The sequence below is a fragment of the Sphaerodactylus townsendi genome, linkage group LG04, assembly GCF_021028975.2.
Source record: "Sphaerodactylus townsendi isolate TG3544 linkage group LG04, MPM_Stown_v2.3, whole genome shotgun sequence".
NCBI classification, from domain to species: domain Eukaryota; kingdom Metazoa; phylum Chordata; class Lepidosauria; order Squamata; family Sphaerodactylidae; genus Sphaerodactylus; species Sphaerodactylus townsendi.
The window spans coordinates 141,909,312-141,930,976 of record NC_059428.1 but is presented as its reverse complement, the minus strand read 5'-3'; the positions used below and the strand labels follow the sequence as shown (position 1 = coordinate 141,930,976).

The window sequence follows — 21,665 nt, the reverse complement described above, 5'->3', positions numbered from 1 at the left end:
AGGTGCGCAAGGGCACAAAACTTTTAAGGCAAACTGTCCGGAACTGGAACTGTTTACAGAGTCACTGTGCCCGGCTTGCCTGTTTGTATCTGGTCTAAACAGGTGATAAAACACTGACCCGTGAGCCAGCAATGGCTAAAAAAGGAAATTAAATGTTCTCCGAGGCCTTGTTTACAGCCTCAAACACTTGCGTGTGTGTGTGAGTGTGTGCCAGATGTTATTGCAACAGACCTTTCTGAGTGTCTTCCCATGGCTGCTTGGAAATGGCTGTTGGTTTCTCTGAGGTGTTCTTGGGTGAAACCGGGATTGGCCGGAGCATCACATGGTGGTGTTGCTGGCAGTCAGAACCTGTTAATCATTTATGTCGCACTTGAAAGGTGAACCTGGTGATTGCTGAAATCTTAATTCATGAGTTATCCCTAAGGGCAGTGGAGGGAGGCAGAAAGAGACCTGCCAGGCTATCAAAATTGCTTCTGAGAATCCTGGCAGCATTTCACAGAAGCATTCATTAGGGCTAGAAACTTAGCTTTCAAACACAGACACAGATTTGGGATTCTCAGAACATCTCAATATAGGCCCTGGCATTTCAAATATCTAAATATTGGCCCTGGTTTTGTGTGCTTCGACAGGAGGGTGGGAAAACTACAATTGTCACAGATCTCCCCTGGCAGTGCCACCCCTTTCCCTCAATCCCTTCTGACGCCAAAAGCAAACTGGGTCACCCCAAACGCCATCAGCCACTCCAAGAATATCTCCTGCTAAACTCTGGATCTGTGTTGCTCTTTAGAGACCCTCCCTAGTTTCTGCACCTGCCTACTTTGGGCTGTCACTCCCGGGAACTGAAGGGGTGTGGTGTACTTCCAGAGATAAGATTTCCAGCATTCAAAATGTAAGTAAGTTAAATAAATGTGTAAAAGGAATACCTGTGGTTCTTTAGTTTTGCTAGATTCTCTCGTACTGCATAAGGACATTTGGGTGTGGAAGTTTCCACTGGCAAACTCTAATCTGGTGATCTGGATTTGTTTCCAAGCTCCTACACATGAAGCCTGTTGGGTGATCTTGGGCTACTCATAGTTCTCTCTGGGCTGTCTCAGCCCCACTTGTCTCACAAGGTGTCTGTTGTAGGGAGAGGAAGAGAAGGGGATTGTTAGCTGCTTTGAGACTCTTTAAGGCTGAGAAGAGTGGGGTATAAAAGAAGGCTAATCCGGGGGAGGGCGGTATATAAACTCGATGATGATGATGATGATGATGAAGAAGAAGATGATGATGATGATTGGATTTGCACCCTGCCCTTCTCTCCTGTAAGGAGAATCAAAGGCCTTACAAACTCCTTTCCCCTTGTCTCCCCACAACAGACATTTTGTGAGACAGGTGGGACTGAGAGAGTTCAGAGAGAACTGTGACCAGCCCAAGGTCACCCAGCAGGCTTCATGTGCAGGAGTGGGGAAACAAGTCCAGTTCACCAGATAAGAATCAGCCACATATGGAGCAGTAGAGAATTGAACCTGGTTCTTCAAATTAGAGTCCACCACCCTTAGCCACCGCAGCAGTTCTTCTTCCTGGGACATGTGATTTGAAATTCATGGCCCTTCCAAATATTTTAAGGAGGTGATGTTTGTATGAGAAAAGGACAAAGAGCTCAGCGTGAACTGTCTTTTTGGAAGTGGCAGGAGCATGAAAGGGAAATGGTGCTTCCTCCCTCGCAGAGAGTCCCATTCGTCCCTCTCAAAGTAACTTCCCCAACCCTCATTGTGACTCCCCCAACCCTCATTCTTCTGTGTGCTCCCTGAGGTTGGAAGCCTTCCCACAACTGCATCTCTTGTGCCCCAATCAGCACAGAATTAGTGCCCCCCCACCCCGTGGCTCAGTTCCCCTGTGCATTAATGAAACCAAATGTCTCTTTGTTAAGATGGGATGAGTTAAAAACACAAATTGGTGGGGAGTTCCTTGAATCGTGAGGTGCGGGGAGGGAGGGGAAGCTGATGACAGAACACAGACATTTATTTCTTTTCCCAGGGAAATGATTGTTTACCAAAGGTTTTCTGTCTTTTTGGATATCCTGGTGAAGGGATGGGCCACGCTGTGCCACAAAACAGACATTAGCAAGGACAGTAAGCTGGATCCAGCAGCATTTGGCTGCCCCCCAGAGCAGCCAAGGTTTTGGTTCCCCTTCTCTTTGCCTGGCAGCCCGTTTGGGGAATGTTGCCGAGCGACTAGGGCGCCGCCTTCGCACGAGACCGCACGTCAAGGTTGTGGAGTGTCAGCTCCTCTTTGGGGAGGGGAAACGGCTGGGGACGCTGCTGCTGCCGCCGCTGCCCTCCTGTGGCCAAAGACGCGAACTACAAGCGCGTCCCAAACTCTCGGCGCCGCTTTGCAAAGGGGCTCTTGCGCCAAAGAGGCTCCGACACTCCGCAACCTCGAACTGCGGTCTCGAGCGAAGGCGGAGCCCAGGCCCCCGATATCGCGGCTGGGCATGGAGCGACGCGGCCTCCCCCACCTCCGCCCCGCGACACGTGTGGAAGGAGGCAGAGCAGGCCACGCCCCCTGCCGCCTCCTCTGTTGGCTCCGCCGTGTGACGTCTGAGGCGCCGCAGCCAATCGGCTGCGACGGCTGGGGCGCACAGGTGAGTCCGCGTCGAGGCGGCCACGCCACTCGCCTGTCATTGGCTGGTCCGTGCAGCGCGGCGGCTGCAAAAGCGGGAGGGAGCGAGAGGTGCTCAAGGACGCCGGCCAATCGTGGCTGAGGGAGGAAGGCGGAAGAGCGGGTGCAGTCTCGGGCGCCGCCTTCGCACGAGACCGCAGGTCGGGGTTGCGGAGTGTCGGAGCCTCTTTGGCGCAAAAGCCCCTTTGCAATGCTGCTGGCGTTGGAAGTGCCACACAGAATCATTTCCCCGTTTTCTAGTCTTGTCCGGCTCAGTGCGCGGAAGTGTCACAGAAAATGTAGTCCCCCGGGACCGTTATATATACTTTTTATGTAATATTTACGTAAGGCTGTTCCCAGAAGTGCCGTAGAAAATTCAGACCCCACCCCCACCCCCGCTACACAGCAAGGAACGAAGGGGAGGCGGCCGAGTCGCTCCTTGCCCAGCCAGGATATTGGCCCCAAAGGGGTTTCTCAAGGCGCCGCCTTCGCTCGAGACCGCAGCTCGAGGTTGCGGAGCGTCGGAGCCTCTTTGGTGCAAGAGCCCCTTTGCAAAGCTGCGCCGAGAGTCTGGGACACATTTGTAGTTCGCGTCTTTGGCCACAGGAGGGCAGCAGCAGCGTCCCCAGCCGTTTCCCCTTCCCAAAGAGGCGCTGACACTCCACAACCTTGACGTGCGGTCTCGTGCGAAGGCGGCGCCCTAGTCGCTTGGCAACATTCCCCAAACTGGCTGCCAGGCCAAAGAGGCTAGGGACGTTAGCAGAGTCCCCCGCAACCTCCACCTGCGGTCTTGTGCGAAGGCGGCGCCCTGAGAAGCGTCGTCCTGGGCTGTTGGCATCCCTTTTGTACAGGAGCTCCTTGGCCAAAGAGCCTCAAGCGGGAGGAGGAGGACGAGGAAGAGGAAGGATGGCAGCCGTGCAGCTTTCAGAGGGACACATCCAGTGGTGGGATCCAAAAATGTTAATAACAGGTTCCAATGGTGGTGGGATTCAAACAGTGGCGCCGATGCACACACGCACCTCCAGTCCCTATTGGGCAGGGAGGTTGCTTTAGTAACCTCTTCTCGGCACTCTGAAAAAATTAGTAACCACTTCTAGAGAAGTGGTGAGAACTGGTTGGATCCCACCTCTGGACACAGCCCATACCTTTCAGCATATCGCAGATGTGGCCTCTTATCCTGCCGTGGCTGTGATCACAGGGCTCCCCCCCCCCAATATGTGGCAAGACCCTGGAGTGTATCCCAGTGGTGGGACGCAGCAGGCACCATTTCGGCTGAACCGGTTGTTAATGAGGTGCTTGTAAACAACCAGTTGTTCAGTTATTTGAATTGCACCACTGGAACCGGTTGTTACATTATTTGAATCCCACCACTGTGGGCATCCTATCAAATGGCAGGTGGGGAGGTTTTTTGGCAAACCTTTCCACATCTTGGGGAATCCTAAACCTTTCCCCCTATATTGCTATTTCCTGCTGCTCAGGCACAATCATGGTCTTCTTGCCCACCCCCTGCCACCTCCTTCAAGAGGACTGCCAAGAGACCCCCACCCACTCCACTCCTTTGCCTTTGGAAGGACACACCCAGCAGCTACCCGCTCTCAGAACAGCTAGGGCACTGGTGTGTCATTGGTATTTGCATGCAACTACTCACATGCGTGTGCCTAAAGTTCTGACTTCAACCCTTTCAAATACCATTCCTGTTTTCCCGGAGGGAGGTATGGGGATCACTGCAGCAGGAGGTTAGTCTGAACACCGAGACTTCTTATCCCATGTTTCTTAAGGAGGGAAGCCACAACCATTGCAAAACCCATCCCAAAACCTTCACACCATTTCAGCCGAGTGCATCTCTTTTATAGCTATTATGTATATATCATTTTTGGGACAACAGCGGGAAAAGGAAGATTGATCCATCCATGCAGGCTGTCCATATAGAACAAGTGCCTGGAGAGACCCGGTCAGAAAAAAAAAACAAGGACTAGTTGAAATCACACAGAAACTTTTTAAACAAGCGGCCCCAGCTTTGCCCAGAGAATTCTGGGCAGTGGTCATTTTGCCAGCGGGTTCAAGCCCTTTCTGAGGGGGGCGACAGTCCCCATTATTCCTTGCCTGGAAGCTGGGACAGCAACGCAAAAGTCTGAAATTCAGGACAAGCTGAATTGGAAACATTTGGGTGCACAGCTGTTTCGGGGGCATTCAGAACCATTCTCTCAAGTCCAGTATACACCAAGCATGGGAAGTGGTTGCGGTTCCGCTCCCACAAGTTCTCCAAGGCCCAGATTCCTCTCCAGCCCCCTCAAAGCCACTGCAGCAGGAACACGAACACACACACACACACACACACAGAATTATACAACCAAAGACTATATGACAAAGAACCACATCAGAAAGGTTTGTTCCAAGCTCCACAGGTGTTGGTCTTTCTTGCAAAAGAAGGAAAGGAACAGGAGAAGAAAGCTCAGAGCGGCATGCTGTATTCAGTAAAAAGGTGAAATCCACCACACCCTAGTTCAGTGATTCCCAACCAGGGTTCCGTGGTACCCTGGGGTGCCATGAGCACGTCCCAGGGGTACCATGACAATTCTACCACCCCCCACCCCCCGGAATCAAATGGATTTTGAAGGGGGGGGGGGTTGGAAGCCTCATGGGCTCTCTTTAAACAACATTGAAAAACAGCATTGTTTGATTTGCCTGAATTTGGTGGGATTGTGGGATAGATTTAAAGGGAGCTCTCCCTTTAAATTCCCCCAATCCACGCCGAATTTAGGCAAACAATGCGGCTGTCAATGCTGCTTTCCCTCCCCTCTCCTTCCCCTGCTTGCCACTCCCCCCACCTCCAGGCCAAAAACGAAAAGAAAAAAACCCTAAAAATGCAAAAAAAAAAATCAAAGGAACCTCAAGGGTACCCTGAGATATGAAGAGCGAGGTCACGGGTACCGCGACGTCGAAAAGGTTGGGAAACACTGCCCTAGTTAATCCAAATTCCCCGCAATTCCAAACATCAGTTGCTGTGACCCCCAACCAGAATTCATCAATTGCTGTGACCCCCCAACCAGAATGTGTGCGTTAAAAAGGGAGGAAGGAAAACCACACACAATCTTGCCACACACCAGTTGAAATCCCAGGGACACAGTCAGTTTTCAACATCTTTTAAACAGAATATAGAACATCTCCAACCACCACAAAGAAAAAGTGCCTTGAGGGTTTTCCCCCCTCCTTTTTAAGACAAAATTTAAATACTTTCTAAACGGGCGACGATTTTAAACAGGACCCAGCAACTGACCTCCCCTAACTAAATGAATACGTGTATTATTTCTCCAGGGCAGGGGAGAAGGCAGGGCCTAGAGTTCACTCTTTGGGCACTCGGAAGGCATCTTTCTCTTTCCGGAGAGCCCCCATCGTCCGGACGGGGTCTGTTTCCCGGGCGTGCTGCTGCACAGTCGTCTCCCTGGCAGAAGAGAGGGGGACACAAAGATGGATCACGTGAGACACTGAAATGCGAGCAGTCAGGCCAAAGGCGTTTGGAGGGCTTTCCATAGTCATGTGTCTGGAGGAGGGTTTACCAGATTGGAAGCGTGACTGTGCATCCACCCAGCCCTGTCCCCGCCCCCGCAAAACCATTCAGACTATTGCATGATACAAGTGAACACAATGCAAGCAAACAGGTGATGATTCACCAGCATAAAATAACATTCATTACGGCTTGTTGTCTTGCTGCCTTTACAATCACAAATGTTTGTGGAAAGGGAGATGACTGTCAATAGTTGTTTGTTGTGGAAGTCTCTTTGTCCTGAGGCTGGGGGGGGGGACGGGGGGGTCAGCCAGCACCTTTGTGGGCTTTCCAGATACATGATCTGGCCGATGGCTGTGGGAAACGACCACGCTGGGTGATCTAGACCTTGCCTCTGGCTCAGCAAGACTTTTGTTTCTGCTGCTCTGATGCTGACCAACTTAAGATAAGCACCAAAAAGATAACCTCCTGGTGATACCGGACACAATGATAAAAGAATGTCTGAGCATGTGCAAAGTGTGCTTTTGCTATATTACCAAGTCCATGCCCCTTGGATAAGAAGAAGAAAAGTTAGGATTTATATTCCCCCTTTCTCTCCTGTAAGGAGACTCAAAGGGGCTTACAATCTCCTTTCCCTTCCTCTCCTCACAACAAACACCTTGTGAGGCTGGTGGAGCTGAGAGAGCTCAGAAGAACCCAAGGTCACCCAACTGGCGTGCGTTGGAGTGTACAAGCTAATCTGGTTCACCAGATAAGCCTCCACAACTCAAGTGCCAGAGCGGGAAATCAAACCTGGTTCCCCAGATTAGAGTGCACCTGCTCTTAACCACTACACCACGCTGGCCTTCAAGCTTGGAACACTACAAAAGTGAAGGGCCTGTTTTCTTAAAAGCCACACTTAAAGAATGATTTCAGTTATCTGAGAGATCTTAAAGTGGTGTATTTCTGAGCACAGTCCATTCCACCTTTCTTCCAGGTAGCCTGGAAAAAGTGAACCTCGTTCTCCTTTCATATTTTATCCTCCCAACCAACCCTGTGAGGTAGGCGAAGACAAAGACAGTGGGACTGGACCAAGGTACCTCAGGAAACTCTGATGGTCAAGGGGAGATTCGAGCAAGCATCACTCCAGGTCTCATAGAACCACCTAACTCCAGGGATATCCTGAGCTGCTTCTCCCTTTCAGACAACTGGTTAACACCCAGACGTGCCCCAAAACAGATGCCCCTCCCCCACTGTCCCCTTCTTCATCCAGAGCTTCCCACAACAAAGGACATGCCAATTACCTGACTCTCATGAATGGGTTGTAAGTGAACTCCTCTCCTATGGTGGATGGGATGCTGGGTTCACCACTGTCGTATTTGGCCTGGGGAAACAGGAAAAGAGGAGTTCAAAAAAGCTCTCTGGATCCCGAGAGGGGTCCCAAGGGCCACCTCCAGGGTATTCCACCGTCCCCCAAAACATGGAATGGTATCTCCAGCAGTAGTCGCCCCGGGAATAACCCTGCCTCCAACTTCTGGGTCGTTCTAAAATTGTCTTGAAGTTACGTCTTACGTATCAAAAAGATATTTCAAGTACAGTTAGGGTACACATTTCCCTCTTTAGGCTCCCACAGGACCAAGAGTAGCTCCCCTTCTTTGGACCCTCCCTCGAGGGAGAAATGCAGGATTCAAGGACTGGAGCACTAATTTGGGCTACACAGAGACAAGGCCCCCTAAACCCTCCCAAAGAGGTCGAGCGGGTGACCCCACTTGCCTTTGCCCAGGATAACTTCTCCTGGATGGCGCTGTTGGTGGGCTCCACGTGCCGGGCAAATTTTAAGTTGTTGATGGTATATTCGTGACCGCAGTAGACTTTCTAAGAGGAAATCAGGGGAAAGGGGGAAAGGACTGTTACAAGTTACAAGACAAACATTCCTGCCTCATCCTGGAAAACCCCCGAGGTTAAGAGGGCTCCGTCAGCATTTCAACTTCAGACTGAACACCTCGGCAGACACACATGTAGCATGGATTAACAATAACCACCTTCTTTTTTTCCAGTTTTACCATAATCGCTAGAAGGGGAGGGACACGCAGCCAGTTTGCAAAATGGTGCTGAAAAGGGAGCATTTCTCTCTCTCTCTCTCTCTCTCTCTCACACACACACACACACACACACACACACACACACACACACACACACTCCTCTCTCTCTCACCTCCTCCTCCACTCCTCCTCCCTCCCACTCACTCCTCACTCCACCTTTTACCACCACCCACCCACCCACACCCAAAGTTCTGCTTTGGCAGATCCCCAGAAAAAGTTCTTGGCTTTTCACTTTGACAAGCTGGAGTTTCTTAATTTGTACATGCAAGACGATTTTGAAAACTGTAAAAACAGGTGAGATGTTTGTATTTGAATATATGTTGATGCTTGAAAAAGAATCATCAAAATAAAAACCAAATCCGGAGGTCTTATAGCCAAATAGCCTACCTGCTAACCTGCTGAACTACACTGGCCATGTTTTGAGTTGTTGCTGGGAACACAAAGATAGAATTGTATTCCAATTTATTATTGGTTTAAATATTACTTATTTTGCAAGACTGGCAGGTTAGCACATTTTCAGAGACTTCTCTCGGCAAGTATCAAAGGCCCTTGACTTAACTACAATTCCCATAGTTCCTTTTATTAGATTAAGTTGCCTTATGCCAAATTAGTCCATCAACGGAAGTATCATTTCCTCTGCCTCAGACTGAGGTCTTTTTTTATGGCCAGTTACCTCATCGTTTTGAAGAGAGATGGCGGGAATTGAATCTGGGACCATTTATAGGCCAAGCCGATGCGCTGCCATTGAGCCACAGCATCTCTTACTTTACTTTAGACCACCCTGCCCCCAAAACAGAGAGCCAGCAAGGTACCGTTTCAGGTGGGAGGCGTCCTAAGATGTCAATCAAGGCTCTGTACATTTCCTCAGGGGTTCCTTCGAAGAACTTCCCGCAACCGGCTACGAAGAGGGTGTCACCTGGGGGAGAGCGAGGAGAGAGAGCACACAGCACCAGATGTAGCTTCGCACCGGGGACAGCAAGACCGAGGAAGGGGCTCAGCTGCTATGAAGTGGTCCGTGGGTTGCAGCCAGGCGGTGCAGAATCCCAAACGATTCCTTACCTGTGAACACGGCGGGGGCCTCCGAGCTGTTGGGCTTGGTCACGAAATAGCAGATGTGGCCAGATGTGTGGCAGGGAGTGGCAAGGCATTTCACGTTGAGGGAGCCCACCTAGGAAAGACAGGAGTGCCCCGGCGGTCAGCGGCAAGTCCGCAAAAACAACCGAGCAATTCTCCGCTCCAAACACCCTCCGAGGCAGAGAGAAGCAAAGGAAAACAGGAGTAAGCCAATGCCGAAGGTACTCTTTTGACCTGGGCAACTATTTGGCTGGTATGGGCAAGCATGCAGACTTCCAGCTGGCACAGAGCTCCTCCTCAGGCAGAACGCAAAGGTGGGCTTGGAGGGGAATGTTGGTCACATAGGTAATGCAGTCGTTCTATATTTGGCTGTGGTGACTGCTGGTAAGGGGGTTGGATCTCAATCTGTTTGAGTCAGGAGAACGAGAAGAAAAGGAGGAGGATGCGGGGAAGCCGAGCTGCTCCAGAAATCAGCCAAAACCTCTAACCACTGAATCATTCACACTGGAGAACTAAAAACTTTGGCCAACAGGCAGTCAGCACACAGACATGTATACACCCCCAAAAAGGTCTGGGATGGCTGGGGATACAAACACAACAGTCAATGTAAACCCTCTTGGAAAAAAAACATTAAATGGTTCTGGTTCTTCCCCCAAATTCTGCGCAGAAAGAGCAAATCCAAACAGCACACAGGTTTGGACTTGGGTGAGTCACTGGAGGAAGAGTTTCTCAGCTGCAGGGACAACTATTAAAGCAGCTATTGTGAGGACCGGCTGTGCTATTGGGGCACAGAGCAAAAATTAAGCAAGCAGGTCTTTTGAAAAGGCAGGAAGAAACGGGCTCTGGTTTTAGAAACTGCCACGTCAATTTCAAGGTTTACACTCTCCTTTTTCCAGAGTTTTACCCCAAAATCCTCCCTGCTCATCATACACATCAAGATGCGACTGTGGTTCTTCACAGCAAAGCATTTGACTGCGTGGATCACGAAAAGCAACGGTTGGCTGTCAAAGGAACAGCATCTGATGGTTTTGATGCGCAACCTGAACTCTGAGCCGGAGGCTATGGAGAAACAGAATATGGAGAAAGGATGTTTTCCAGGAAGCCACGGACCTCACTTTGCAAGACCTAAGCAAGGTTGTTAACTAGAGGAGATTAATTTACATGGTCGTTCAAATGTTGGAAGTGACTTGACGGCACTTCACTCACTCACTCACTCACTCACACTCACTCACTCACTCACTCACTCACTCACTCACTCACTCACTCACTCACTCACTCACTCACTCACTCACTCACTCACTCACTCACTCCTAAACTGGTGTATGCATGAAATCATTAAAAGGTGCTAGCAGTTGACTCCAGAGAGCAAAGGTCATTCTCAATTCAGCAAGACACAGGAGACAATCTCTTGGGGATCTGGGCCTTTTAAACCCTGAAGCTTTGCCCCCTCCTGATATACAATCCTTACCCACCCACCCCAGCAAAGACAGCAGACAGTGAGCACCCAGCTTGCTAGCTGAAGAGACCTGCAGAACTTAAAGCATGCAGCAGCATCAAAGCAAAACATAGGAGATGCATCTTGTTCACGATATCATCCCATATAACCTCTGCTAGCTGTGGGTATGTAGGTCTCTAAACATGTCAGCTGTTGCCAAGGCCTACAAATACACAACAGCATTCTCTGCTCCTCCTCAAGGTCAGAGCATGATAGCTTAGGCACCAGAGCACAATTCCTGGTAGTAAAAGCCCACACAGCTTCCCTAGGATAGCTTGTCAACCTTAGAATGAGTCTCTTAAGGTCAAGAGGGGGCTGCATTTCTAGCCTGATGCAGTATCTTTTTCCTCTCCACCCTCACCTCATCAGGGTCATTTGCGGCAGAAAGCTTCCACAGGCAGAGAGAGACCAACAGAGTCTTAAGAAAGCGTTTCTTGCAGCATCTCAGGACCCTTTCAGCTGTTGTCAGCAGCTGGGACAGACTTCTTAAGGCCGATGTCTACAGCCAGCTTCAAATAGGAAACAAGACAGGAGACCAACCCAACCTCCCAACCCCAACCTTTCCACAGCAGCTCCACATTTGCAGCAAACAGACCCGCCAACTCGTTTGACACAAGGAGCCATTTTGCCAGCCACAACAAAACTGGGTTCCTCCCCGCCCCGTAAGGTATCCCCCTCCCCAAATAAGCAGACCACAAAGCCATTCTAAGCCAGTGGGCCATTCTTTGCAAGTCAAGAGCTGAGGTGTGCAAAGAAAAAAACCCACAACTCACAAAGTGGCATTTGTGCACATTAGCAATTGGATGGGATGTCGGTCTGACAGAAGAAGAAGAAGAAGAAGAAGAAGAAGAAGAAGAAGAAGAAGAAGAAGAAGAAGAAGAAGAAGAAGAGGAGAGGAGGAAGGAGGGAAGAGGAGTTTGGTTTATAAGACCTTTCTCTCCTGTAAAGGAAGACTCAAAGGGGTTTACAATCTCCCTGTCCCCAACAGGCACCCTGTGAGAAATTCGTGGGTGGGGCTGAGAGAGCTCGAGAAGAACTGCTTGAGATTAGCCCAAAGGTCACCCAGCTGGCATGTGTTGGAGTGCACAAAGCTAATCTGGTTCACCAGAATAAACCTCCACAACTCAGAGTAGCCAGGCCCCGAGGGGAATCAAACCCGGTTCTCCAGATTAGAGTGTGCTTTCCCCCTTTTTTCAAATGGTTACCTGAAATGACATTAGATGAGAGACTCTCTGCGTGAGGGCTTCAACCCTGCTATCTCCCCCGTACACTGGTAACCCTGGCGCCATCTTAACCAGTTTTTCATTGCCACCAGCGTGGTCCCTAGAAGGTCAAAACGGCAGACTTTGGAGATGATGAAAACACACAAGAGGTGGTTCGCTGACAAGCTCTCGTCTGCGTGAGGCCCACGTGATGCGGACCAGACGTCGTTTGTTTTATTTATTTCTAAATTTATCTTCTAGCCCAATCCAAAAGTGTGTTCAGTTCCACACAAGAGGGGGAAATCCTATGGTATGAGCAGATTATAGCTATCGGTCAGTTCCTTCCAGTTCGTAATCCCCTGCCACCAAGATTCCCACAAGTTTAATTAAGTTTTGAAATTAAATTCACTGCTCATTCCTGAGGAGAATTCTGGATTACAGAGGCACAGACTGGGTTTTGTTAGAACTTCCTTTTCTTAACCCAAACCCCGAATCTCAGGGGTCCTTGGATAAATACAACAGAAATTAAACCAGTTAAAACCGGCACGGTAGAAGTGCCCCAAATCACCCCCAAAGGAAAAATGATATACTTGACCTCTGTAGCTAGCTATGGCCATTTATGGCACGTGAGAAAGAGGCTAGGTCAGGGGTAGGGAACCTTTTTCTCAAAAGAACCCTATTTGGACTGACTTTCCACGGGAAAAGCTTCCTTGGAGCCGCAAATAATTTTTGACATTTTAAAATAAAGATAACTTACAATATATATTGGGGTTTTACACTTTACTCCGCTCATTCTAGAGAAGGCATGTAGGATCAGCCCACCTGCTACTGCCTATGGGGTGGGCAAAGGATGGCTTGGTGGCTTTCGGCCCCACCGCCTGTAAGCCACCGGAGGCCTTACCCAGCTCCAACAGGATGGGCTGAGAGGAAACCAGCAGCACAGCCAAACCGACTGCAGAGCAGTTGGTGCACTACATCCCTACTGCCTGCAGGGTGGAGCAGGAGATGGGCTGGCTAGAGCTCGGCTCTAAAATTGGGAACCCATGGTCTCAAGAACAGAAAGAGCCTTGTCACGGCTCTCGAGCCATGGGTTCTTCACCCCTAGGCTAGGTGGTGGTGGTAGCCACAAAAATAACTTAACAACAAAAAAGCTTACCAGTGGTGGTGGGTAGTTAGAACAGTGGTGAGTTTTACCCCATGTTTTCTGACTGCATCCAAGACCTGTAGACACAGGAAGAGAAGGAATTGTTAATGCTGTTGCCTGTTTGTTTGCAATAAAATTCCTCTGATCAATTCCCTGGGGAAACCAGGGTAACTCATAAACGGGCATGGATAACCACACAAGGAACCCAGTTGGTCACTTGGCACAGGCGTAACCTGGGTTTCTCTGTTCTGGGAGACATCCTGTAGTTTGGGTATCGCCCACACACTGGTCCATTTAACTGGAGATGCCAAGGTCCCTTCTGCCTGTCAACCGGATGCTCTTCCACTGAGCCACAGCCTCGCTCCCCATACCTTCTGGGGCTGCACTGGGTCCACAACAGCGGCTTGCTTGGTTTCCTCATCAATGATGAGATACATGTAGTTGTCCGTCAGGGCAGGGATTATTTCCACCTTCATGTTGGCCTGTGAGACCACTTTGGATGGCCTTCCCTCGAAATCTGTATGGAGGAAGTTGGCCCAAAACTGTGGCAGACCTTCAGGAGGCAAATGAAAAATGGTTGGGAGCTGAACTTTAAAGCATTACAGAATGGAAGGATCTACTTAGGCATATGAGGTTACAGTTTGTGTATTTAAGTGAATTACATACTCTTATTTTAGATAGATAGATAGACAGACAGACAGACAGACAATTTCAAGTAAAGAATCAATATCATTTATAGAGCATACTCTTCTTTTAGACAGACAGACAGATAGAGAGATAGACAGACAGACAATTTCAAGTAAAGAATAAATATCGTTTTTAGAGCATATTCTTCTTTTAGATAAATAGACAGACAGGTAGATAGATAGAAAGATAGGCAGACAGACAATTTCAAATCAAGAATAAATATCATTTACAGAGCATACTCTTCTTTTAGATAGATAGACAGACAGATAGAAAGAGAGATAGACAGACAATTTCAAGAATAAATATCATTTATAGAGCATACTTCTTTTAGACAGACGAGCGGATGAATGGAGTAAATGCGATAGAATGGAGAAGTAAGATAGATAGATAGATAGATAGATAGATGGAATGGATAGATGATAGATAGATGAGAGACAGAGACTGAAGACAGAGACAGACAGACAGACAAGACTGAGACAGACAGACAGACCAGGCAGACAGACAATGGACAAGACAGACAGACAGACAGACTGAACTGAACAGACAGACAGACAGACAGACAGACAGACAGACAGATAGATAGATAGATGGGAAGCAGATAGATAGATAGATGAATAGATAGATAGACAGACAGATAGATGAATGGAGAGATGAATAGATAGATGGGTAGATGCAGACAGGCAGGCAGGCAGGCAGTGAGCAGGAGCAGACAGACAATTTCAAGAATAAATATCATTTATAGAGCATACTTCTTTTAGACAGACAGACGGATAGATAGATAGATAGATAGATAGATAGATAGATAGATAGATAGATAGATAGAAGACAGAAGACAGAAGACAGACAGACAGACAGACAGACAGACAGACAGACAGACAGACAGACAGACAGACAGACAGACAGACAGACAGACCGACCGACAGACAGACAGACAGACAGACAGACAGACAGACAGACAGATAGATAGATAGATAGATAGATAGATAGATAGATAGATAGATAGATAGATAGATAGATAGATAGATAGATAGATAGATAGATAGATGCAGGCAGGCAGGCAGGCAGGCAGGCAGGCAGGCAGGCAAACAATTTCAAGTAAAGAATAAATATCATTTATAGAGCAAGGACTTTTTGAAACATTGTTAATATTTTCCTTTCTACAAAATAATATGAATGTATTCATTGATTTCCTTTTAAAACAGACAATTCCAAGTAAAGAGTAAATATCATTTATAGGGCAAGGACTTTTTGAAATATTGTAATATTTTCCTTTCTTCAACAAATAATATGAATGTGTCCATTAATTTCCTTTTAAAACACAGTCGATGAGAACGCAGCAAAAATGAATTAGACTGTTTAAACGATTAAAGACTAAGGTAGGTCCTTTTCAGTATGTTAGTTCATTTTTATTAATGTTAGTTCATTTTTATTAATGTGATTAAGAAGCTTATAAGATTAGAAATGCAGATCTATTTAATACTTAATTCTGGTCTGATTATAATTGTTTTTTTTAATTGTTGCTTGACTGTTTACTTAATTTTTGTTCTTTTAATCTTTCTTTTCTGTAAATTTTGTTGGTAAAATCAAATTATTTCGTTACAATTTTTTTAAAAAGAAAGGCAAATGAAAAATGGCAGTGTTAGCCCAAAGAAAGCACTCGGTGGAGTCCCAAACTGGGAAAGTAGTAGCCGTTATGAGCCCCCCCGGCCAAGTCTGTGAAGGAACGTTCCTTAAAGTGAGCAAAGGAGAGAATTTTGGGACCAGCGACGGTTCAACTGTCAAAACACAGAGAAAACAGCTATCATGGAAGTAAGCTGAGTGAACACAATTAATGGGGGACATGAACTAAGCAGATGCCTCTAACGCTCAGGTGGTTGTCAGATCTTGTTCTGCTAGTTCAACAACACAACGAACCAAAGACTGGAAACACTCAAGACCAAATCCCAAACAATGCTGCAAACTCTGTTTTAAAAGCTTCCTCTGAACTCCATTTTGAAATGCTTTATCAACAAACTTGGACAGCACCATCCAACACTTATCATAGGCACTTTCAATCCACTTTTGCAATTGTTCGCAAGTGGATTTTGCTGTTCCGCATAGTAAAATCCAGCTGCAAAGTGCCTTGAAAGTGGATTGAAAGCGCATTATTCTGCATGTGCGGAAGGCGCTGTAGAGTAGGAAGCGATCTCTAAGTCATCCAGGCCAACCCAATGCAGGAAATTCACAACTACCTTCCCCCACACTCCCAGTGCCATCTGCTCCATGTCCAGAAGATGACCCAAACCTCCAGTGGTAATCGACATGTAAGAAAGGACCACAAGAGCCGATGAAGGACTCATCCATTCCTGCCCTCCACCTCACGACTAGAAGCCATCTAGTCTCTGCTTCAAAACCTCCAAAGAAGGAAAGCCCCCCCACCTGCCCAGGAAGCCCATTCCACTGAGGGGCTGCTCCAACTGTTCCCATGATGCTCCACTATGACATTTGAGGCAAATAGCAGGGCTTTCTTTCCTGGAAAGCCAAACTCAGTGGGACTTCTTGTCAAGGAAACTCCACTAAAGCAGTTCTTCGGTGGGTTCAGGGCAGAATAATTCTGCCAAGGAACAGCGTTCAGTCACATCTCTTTGAGTGACAGGTCCAAGCGGGACTCAAAGGGGCTTACAAACTCCTTTTCCCTTCCCCCCTCACAACATACATCCTGTGAGGTGAGTGGGGCTGAGAGAGCCCCAAAGAACTGTGACTAGCCCAAGGTCACCCAGCTGGCATCTGTTGGAGTGTGCCAGGTAATCTGAATTCCCCAGATAAGCCTCCACAGCTCAGGCGGCAGAGCGGGGAAGCAAACCCGGTTCCTCCAGATTAGAGTATACCTGCTCTTAACCACTACGCCACTACTGCTCCCATCTAGTTATCTGCTTGTATATATTTGAGAATCCTCACAGCTTGGGTCATCTGCTTATACAACCCCTTCATGCTTTCTTTCTACTCTGGGGCTCCACTTGCGTATTAGAACTTGCGTATTAGTCCCTGTTTCCATCTGCAAAATGGGCACTTTAATGCTCAACGGTGCAACTTTACGTAGATACTTCTGGATATGTTTCCCAAAGCTGGCAGCACGGACAGAGAAGGAAGGAAAGGGTCTCCCAGGCTGCAATCTTGTACCTACTTGGAAATATTTCCCACTGAACTCAATGTGAGTGACACCCGAGTAAACACGAACAGATGTTATCGAATCTAATCCTCCCCTTGAAAATGTTATCAACTACCATTTCGCGACTTCCTCCTTGTGCTGTTGTTTGGAAACAGCACGATAGCGCGTCACGCCCAGATAAGGGGAGAAATGCCCTCTGGAAGACTTTCCCTTCATATCTGCAATGGACCCAGAAGCATTTCACCTGCAGAGAAGCAAATCTGGGGCTGTGTCACTTGGCACGTATTTCCTTCCGACCTCCATAAGCAGGTTAAGTAACAGATGGTCTAAAGTTACAAGCCACTGGCTTGCCTGAAAATACGCGCCTGCTGAATCTGCAGGTACGGGAACAAGGAAGAGACCCCTCCAAAGAGTGAAATCGACAGGAACAGAAAGAGATTGCCATTAATTTGTCTCTTACGAACACACCACTGGAATTTGTACAGTGAGCTTTTTTCAGTGTATTGCCAAATACTTTCACAGCTGGAACCAATTGACTGTTGTGGGTTTCCCCCGCTCTGTTGGCTGGGGTCTGGCAGGTTTTACTCCTGGAGTAAAGCCCCCGAAACCCACAACAACCAGGTTATTTTCACCTGGGGAAACCCTCCCTTGCAAAGCACTTTGGACTGTCAGCGTCATTTAATTGCAGGGTGGAAAGATAGCAACGTTGACATTTTGATCATGCGGTACAGAAACTGCTGTGCCAGAATGCCATCTTTATTAAAGCGTTCTCTGAAACGGTATTCAAACTTCTTACCAACAGTCAGGGATTCTAGTTACAGCACAAACATCTGAATGTTACCAGCTTTCCGCCTCAAATACACATGAACAGCAATTCTGTGAGAGCTAAACAGAGCATTTGTGTGTTTGAATCAGCTGTGAAATGCTGCGCGGGAAGCGTCTTTCACTCCAGCTTCATTTCTCCCTCATGGTTAGGAGAGAGGCGACCAAGGGTTCCAGTTAGGGGGCCATCGAACTTGTGGGAATCGCCAGCAAGTCAAGACCAGTGGTGGAATTCAACAGATTTGCACCACTTCGGCAGAACCGGTTGATGAAATGGTGTTTGTAAACAACCAGTTGTTAAATTATTTGAATCCCATTTGAATTATTTGAATCCCACTACTGGGGAACAAGTGACACTGGACATTTTCTATATAATAACAAAAAACAAACTGTGGCAAGATAAACAGAGTGAAATTTTGAAAATATGGGCAATATATGCGGACTGGATGAAAGAAGCTGGGATGAGGTCAATGAGGAGATATGGGAGAAGAGATTATAAAGATTGAACTTACTGCTGTTTGATAAAATTATGAAGAAAATACAGGGGGGAGGGGAAAAAAGGGGAACATGTATTGTTTGAAAACGAATGAAGAAAAGTATTAATATAAAATGGAATATTCAAATGATACAATAAAAATAATTAAAAAAAATGAATCCCACTACTGGAATCTGTTGTTAAATTATTTGAATCCCACCACGGTCAAGACTGCATATTCCAGGGAAAACCAAACTCAAGATTGCAGCTTCTCCAACTCAGAGGCCAACCCCTCCCAAACCTGCAAGCATTTGTCAGACCCTGGATGTAAGATGAGTCAGAATCGGGGCCTCAGCCAAAACTCCTCGGGCACTGTTTGTTCTACTATGATCATTGCCCCCCGGTCCCTGGGCCTTCCCCTTCACCTGTTCAGAAGGTTCCCCTCTAAAGGGTTGGGGAAGTGAGAGACGCAAGATTTAGGCGAGGTTCGAAGGATGAGCTGGCTTCAACCCGAAGCAGAAGCAAAGGTTGTTTTAGGACGCTATGCTAAGACGTACGAGGTCTCTGCATCCAGCCAGGACTTTGAGCTGCAGACCAAAATGTGCTGAATCATAGACCAAAGTGTGCTGAATCACTTCAGCGGTGGCTCTCTGCTGACAGAGGTGGCTCTCCAAGCCGAAGAACCTGTTTCTCACCCGCGTCTGTCGCTCACCCTCCCACCCTGCCCCTCCAGGGGTTGCTTCTCTGGCTGTGTTTAATGCGCACAAAAGGACTTTCTCGATCCCACAGAAAATTTGGGGAGGAATCTTTAAATGTGGAAGAAAACACACTACCTACAAAAGACACTGAGCAAAGCACAGCACAAATGCTCTCAGTTGTCCTGACCGTTTACCTGAAAGGTAGGACAGGGCTGTTTCATTAAGGACTGCATCTGGTTACATTTACTGGCAGCCCCTAGTTGTGATTTTAAATGTATGTTCTTCTGTTTACGTATTTTACCTAGGCTTCCTAAAGAAGAAAGGCGGTTAATAATGCTTGTTTTTACTGCCATCAGGTCCTCTGAAGATGCCAGCCACAGATGCAGGTGAAACGTCAGGAGAAAATGCTACTGGAACACGGCCATACAACCCGGAAAACCCACAACACCCCAGTGATCCCAGCCATGAAAGCCTTCGACAATAGGTTAATAAATGCGTTGAGTGAATAAACAAAAGCCAGCAGTTATCCCCACTTTACAGGAGGGTTGTAAGACACAAAGTGCAGCTCGAAAGGGAATTTGTCATAGTCACAAAATCTGAACCTGTCCGCAGACAAAAAGGGCTCAGTTCCTACTTCCACAGTCTGACCTTGGGAATGTGACATTCCCTCTTAGCTTCAGGTCCCAGTCTGTGTTAACAGGAAAGATAGTAACCTCCCTTCCAGGACCACTGTAACATGTGAACTGATTTCACAAAACTGAAAAACGCGCCGTTAATAGTAAGCTGTAACCAGAGGTGGGATCCAACCAGTTCTAGAGAAGTGGTTACTGTTTTTTTCTGAGTGCCGAGAAGGGGTTGCTAAAGCAACCTCCCTGCCCAATAGCCCCATTGGCGCTACGCCACTGTTTGAATCCCACCACCATCGGAACCTGTTATTACAATTTCTGGATCCCGCCACTGGCTGTAAACCTATGCCAAGAATCCTAAAATTATCTTGGCATACAACGGCATCGAAGGAACCCTATTACATAACCATTCCACACGCAGCTCAAAAGCTCTCCGGCCCAGACAGTGCCACATTTCTGTCAAAAGAATCACTCAAAACATCTGCCGAGTGTTATGAACCTCAAGGGACACCATTCCCTACTGCAGTGCTCCACAGCTGTAAAACCCTGCAAATGTTTCAGCCCACATCTGGGCCCTGCGAAGCCTGTCTAGGTTCCTAATCCAGCTGTGCAGGGTGGCACCCATTCATTTGACTTTCAGGGACCAGCTGTGCCCCAGGCCTACCTAGAAAGGAAGAAACTGTGCCAAATACATAAGGCTGATGATAAATTATTTTCTTGTGTTGTCGAAGGCTTTCATGGCCGGAATCACTGGGGTGCTGTGTGGTTTCCGGGCTGTCTGGCCGTGTTCTAGTAGCATTCTCTCCTGACGTTTCACCTGCATCTGTGGCTGGCATCTCCAGAGGATATTTTCCTGTGACTTATGATTATAAAAGCTTATTATATGTGCTCTATTTAATCATCATAACTCATGTTTACAATGAGAGCACTCGACCCAAACCTGTTCTCTCTTAAAGAGCAACACACAGATATTTTCCCCAAAGTCTTGAATTTTTACAGTGTAATGCCAGGCGCAGTTTGAGTTGAGCGGCATACTGTCATTGTAAGCACGAATTGTGACGATTAAATATATTGTATATATACATTCGCTGATTTTATAAAAATAAGACATAAGAAAAGAGTTCATTGACTGCTTTATTTGTTTGGTGCGGTTTCTTCTTTTCGGGTTCTCCTGGTCTAGCTAGCGTGGCGATTACCGGGGAATTTGGAGGCCGGGATATAATGTTACAGAGTCCACCCTCCAAAGCGGTTAGTTTCTCAGCCGAAACTGATCTCTAGAGATCAGCTGGGATCCCAGGAGATCCCCAGACCCCAGGCCTACCCCAGAAGGGGATGCTCCTGCTCTGCTCCTCCAGAGGCAATAAGGGTCGGGCAACATTGCCAGCTGACACCTGCATCACAGGGAAGGCGGCGGGACCTCCGACAACAAACACGACAGGTAAAGGTGAAAGCGAAAGATCCCAAAGCAAGCAGAGGCAGCATCAATAAGTTGGTCGTAACAGGAAGGGGGGTGGGGAGGCAAACGGGCGCTGGGGAGAGAAAGAAGCCCTACTAGCATTACGGCATATCCTGCAGATGCAGAAGGGCCAGGGAACGAAACGCAGGCGCGAACACGTGTCTTCACATTCACACGCGTCCCACCCGAGCCCGATTGTCCCGGCCCCCGGTTTGGGCCCTGCGTTGGCCAAAGTGTTGGGATTTTGCCACGCGAGGGCTCTCCTCCGCAGCAGCACCGCCAGTCCCCAGATCCCCGGGAGGCAAAAGGCGAGCGGCCCCTTCTCGTCCGCCGTGCCCGGCTGGCAGGCATGCCCAGGGGGGTGGGTGGGGGGTGGGGGGTTTGCCGGCCCCACTTACCCGAGCGGAGCCCGCAGAGCAGCAGCAGTCCGCTTCTTGCCCGCCCGCAGAAGACGACCATGGTCCGGCCCGGGCACCCCGGGGCTCCCCACCCGCCAGGCGGGCGCTCTGCTTGGCGCAGCCGGATCCGGCCCCTCGGCCCGTCCTGCCTCCGCCAGCCAATCGCTTCCGCGGCCCCAGGACCGGCCCTCCGCGCCCGGCGGAGGCGGGACCG

The 21,665-nt window shown here is 48.2% G+C and overlaps 1 protein-coding gene across 1 annotated transcript; it reads right to left on the bottom strand.

Annotated features, from left to right (window-relative positions):
• Positions 1 to 5,767: 5,767 nt before the first annotated feature.
• HAGH (hydroxyacylglutathione hydrolase) lies at positions 5,768 to 21,657 on the bottom strand. The gene is made up of 9 exons (XM_048494644.1): positions 21,452 to 21,657; positions 13,513 to 13,694; positions 13,154 to 13,218; positions 12,001 to 12,118; positions 9,286 to 9,394; positions 9,039 to 9,142; positions 7,898 to 7,999; positions 7,429 to 7,508; positions 5,768 to 6,082 (listed from the first exon to the last, which is right to left on the bottom strand). Exons 1-9 carry the CDS (start codon positions 21,510 to 21,512, stop codon positions 5,983 to 5,985), a joined length of 921 nt encoding a protein of 306 aa, XP_048350601.1. The 5' UTR covers positions 21,513 to 21,657; the 3' UTR covers positions 5,768 to 5,982.
• Between the last annotated feature and the right edge of the window lie 8 nt (positions 21,658 to 21,665).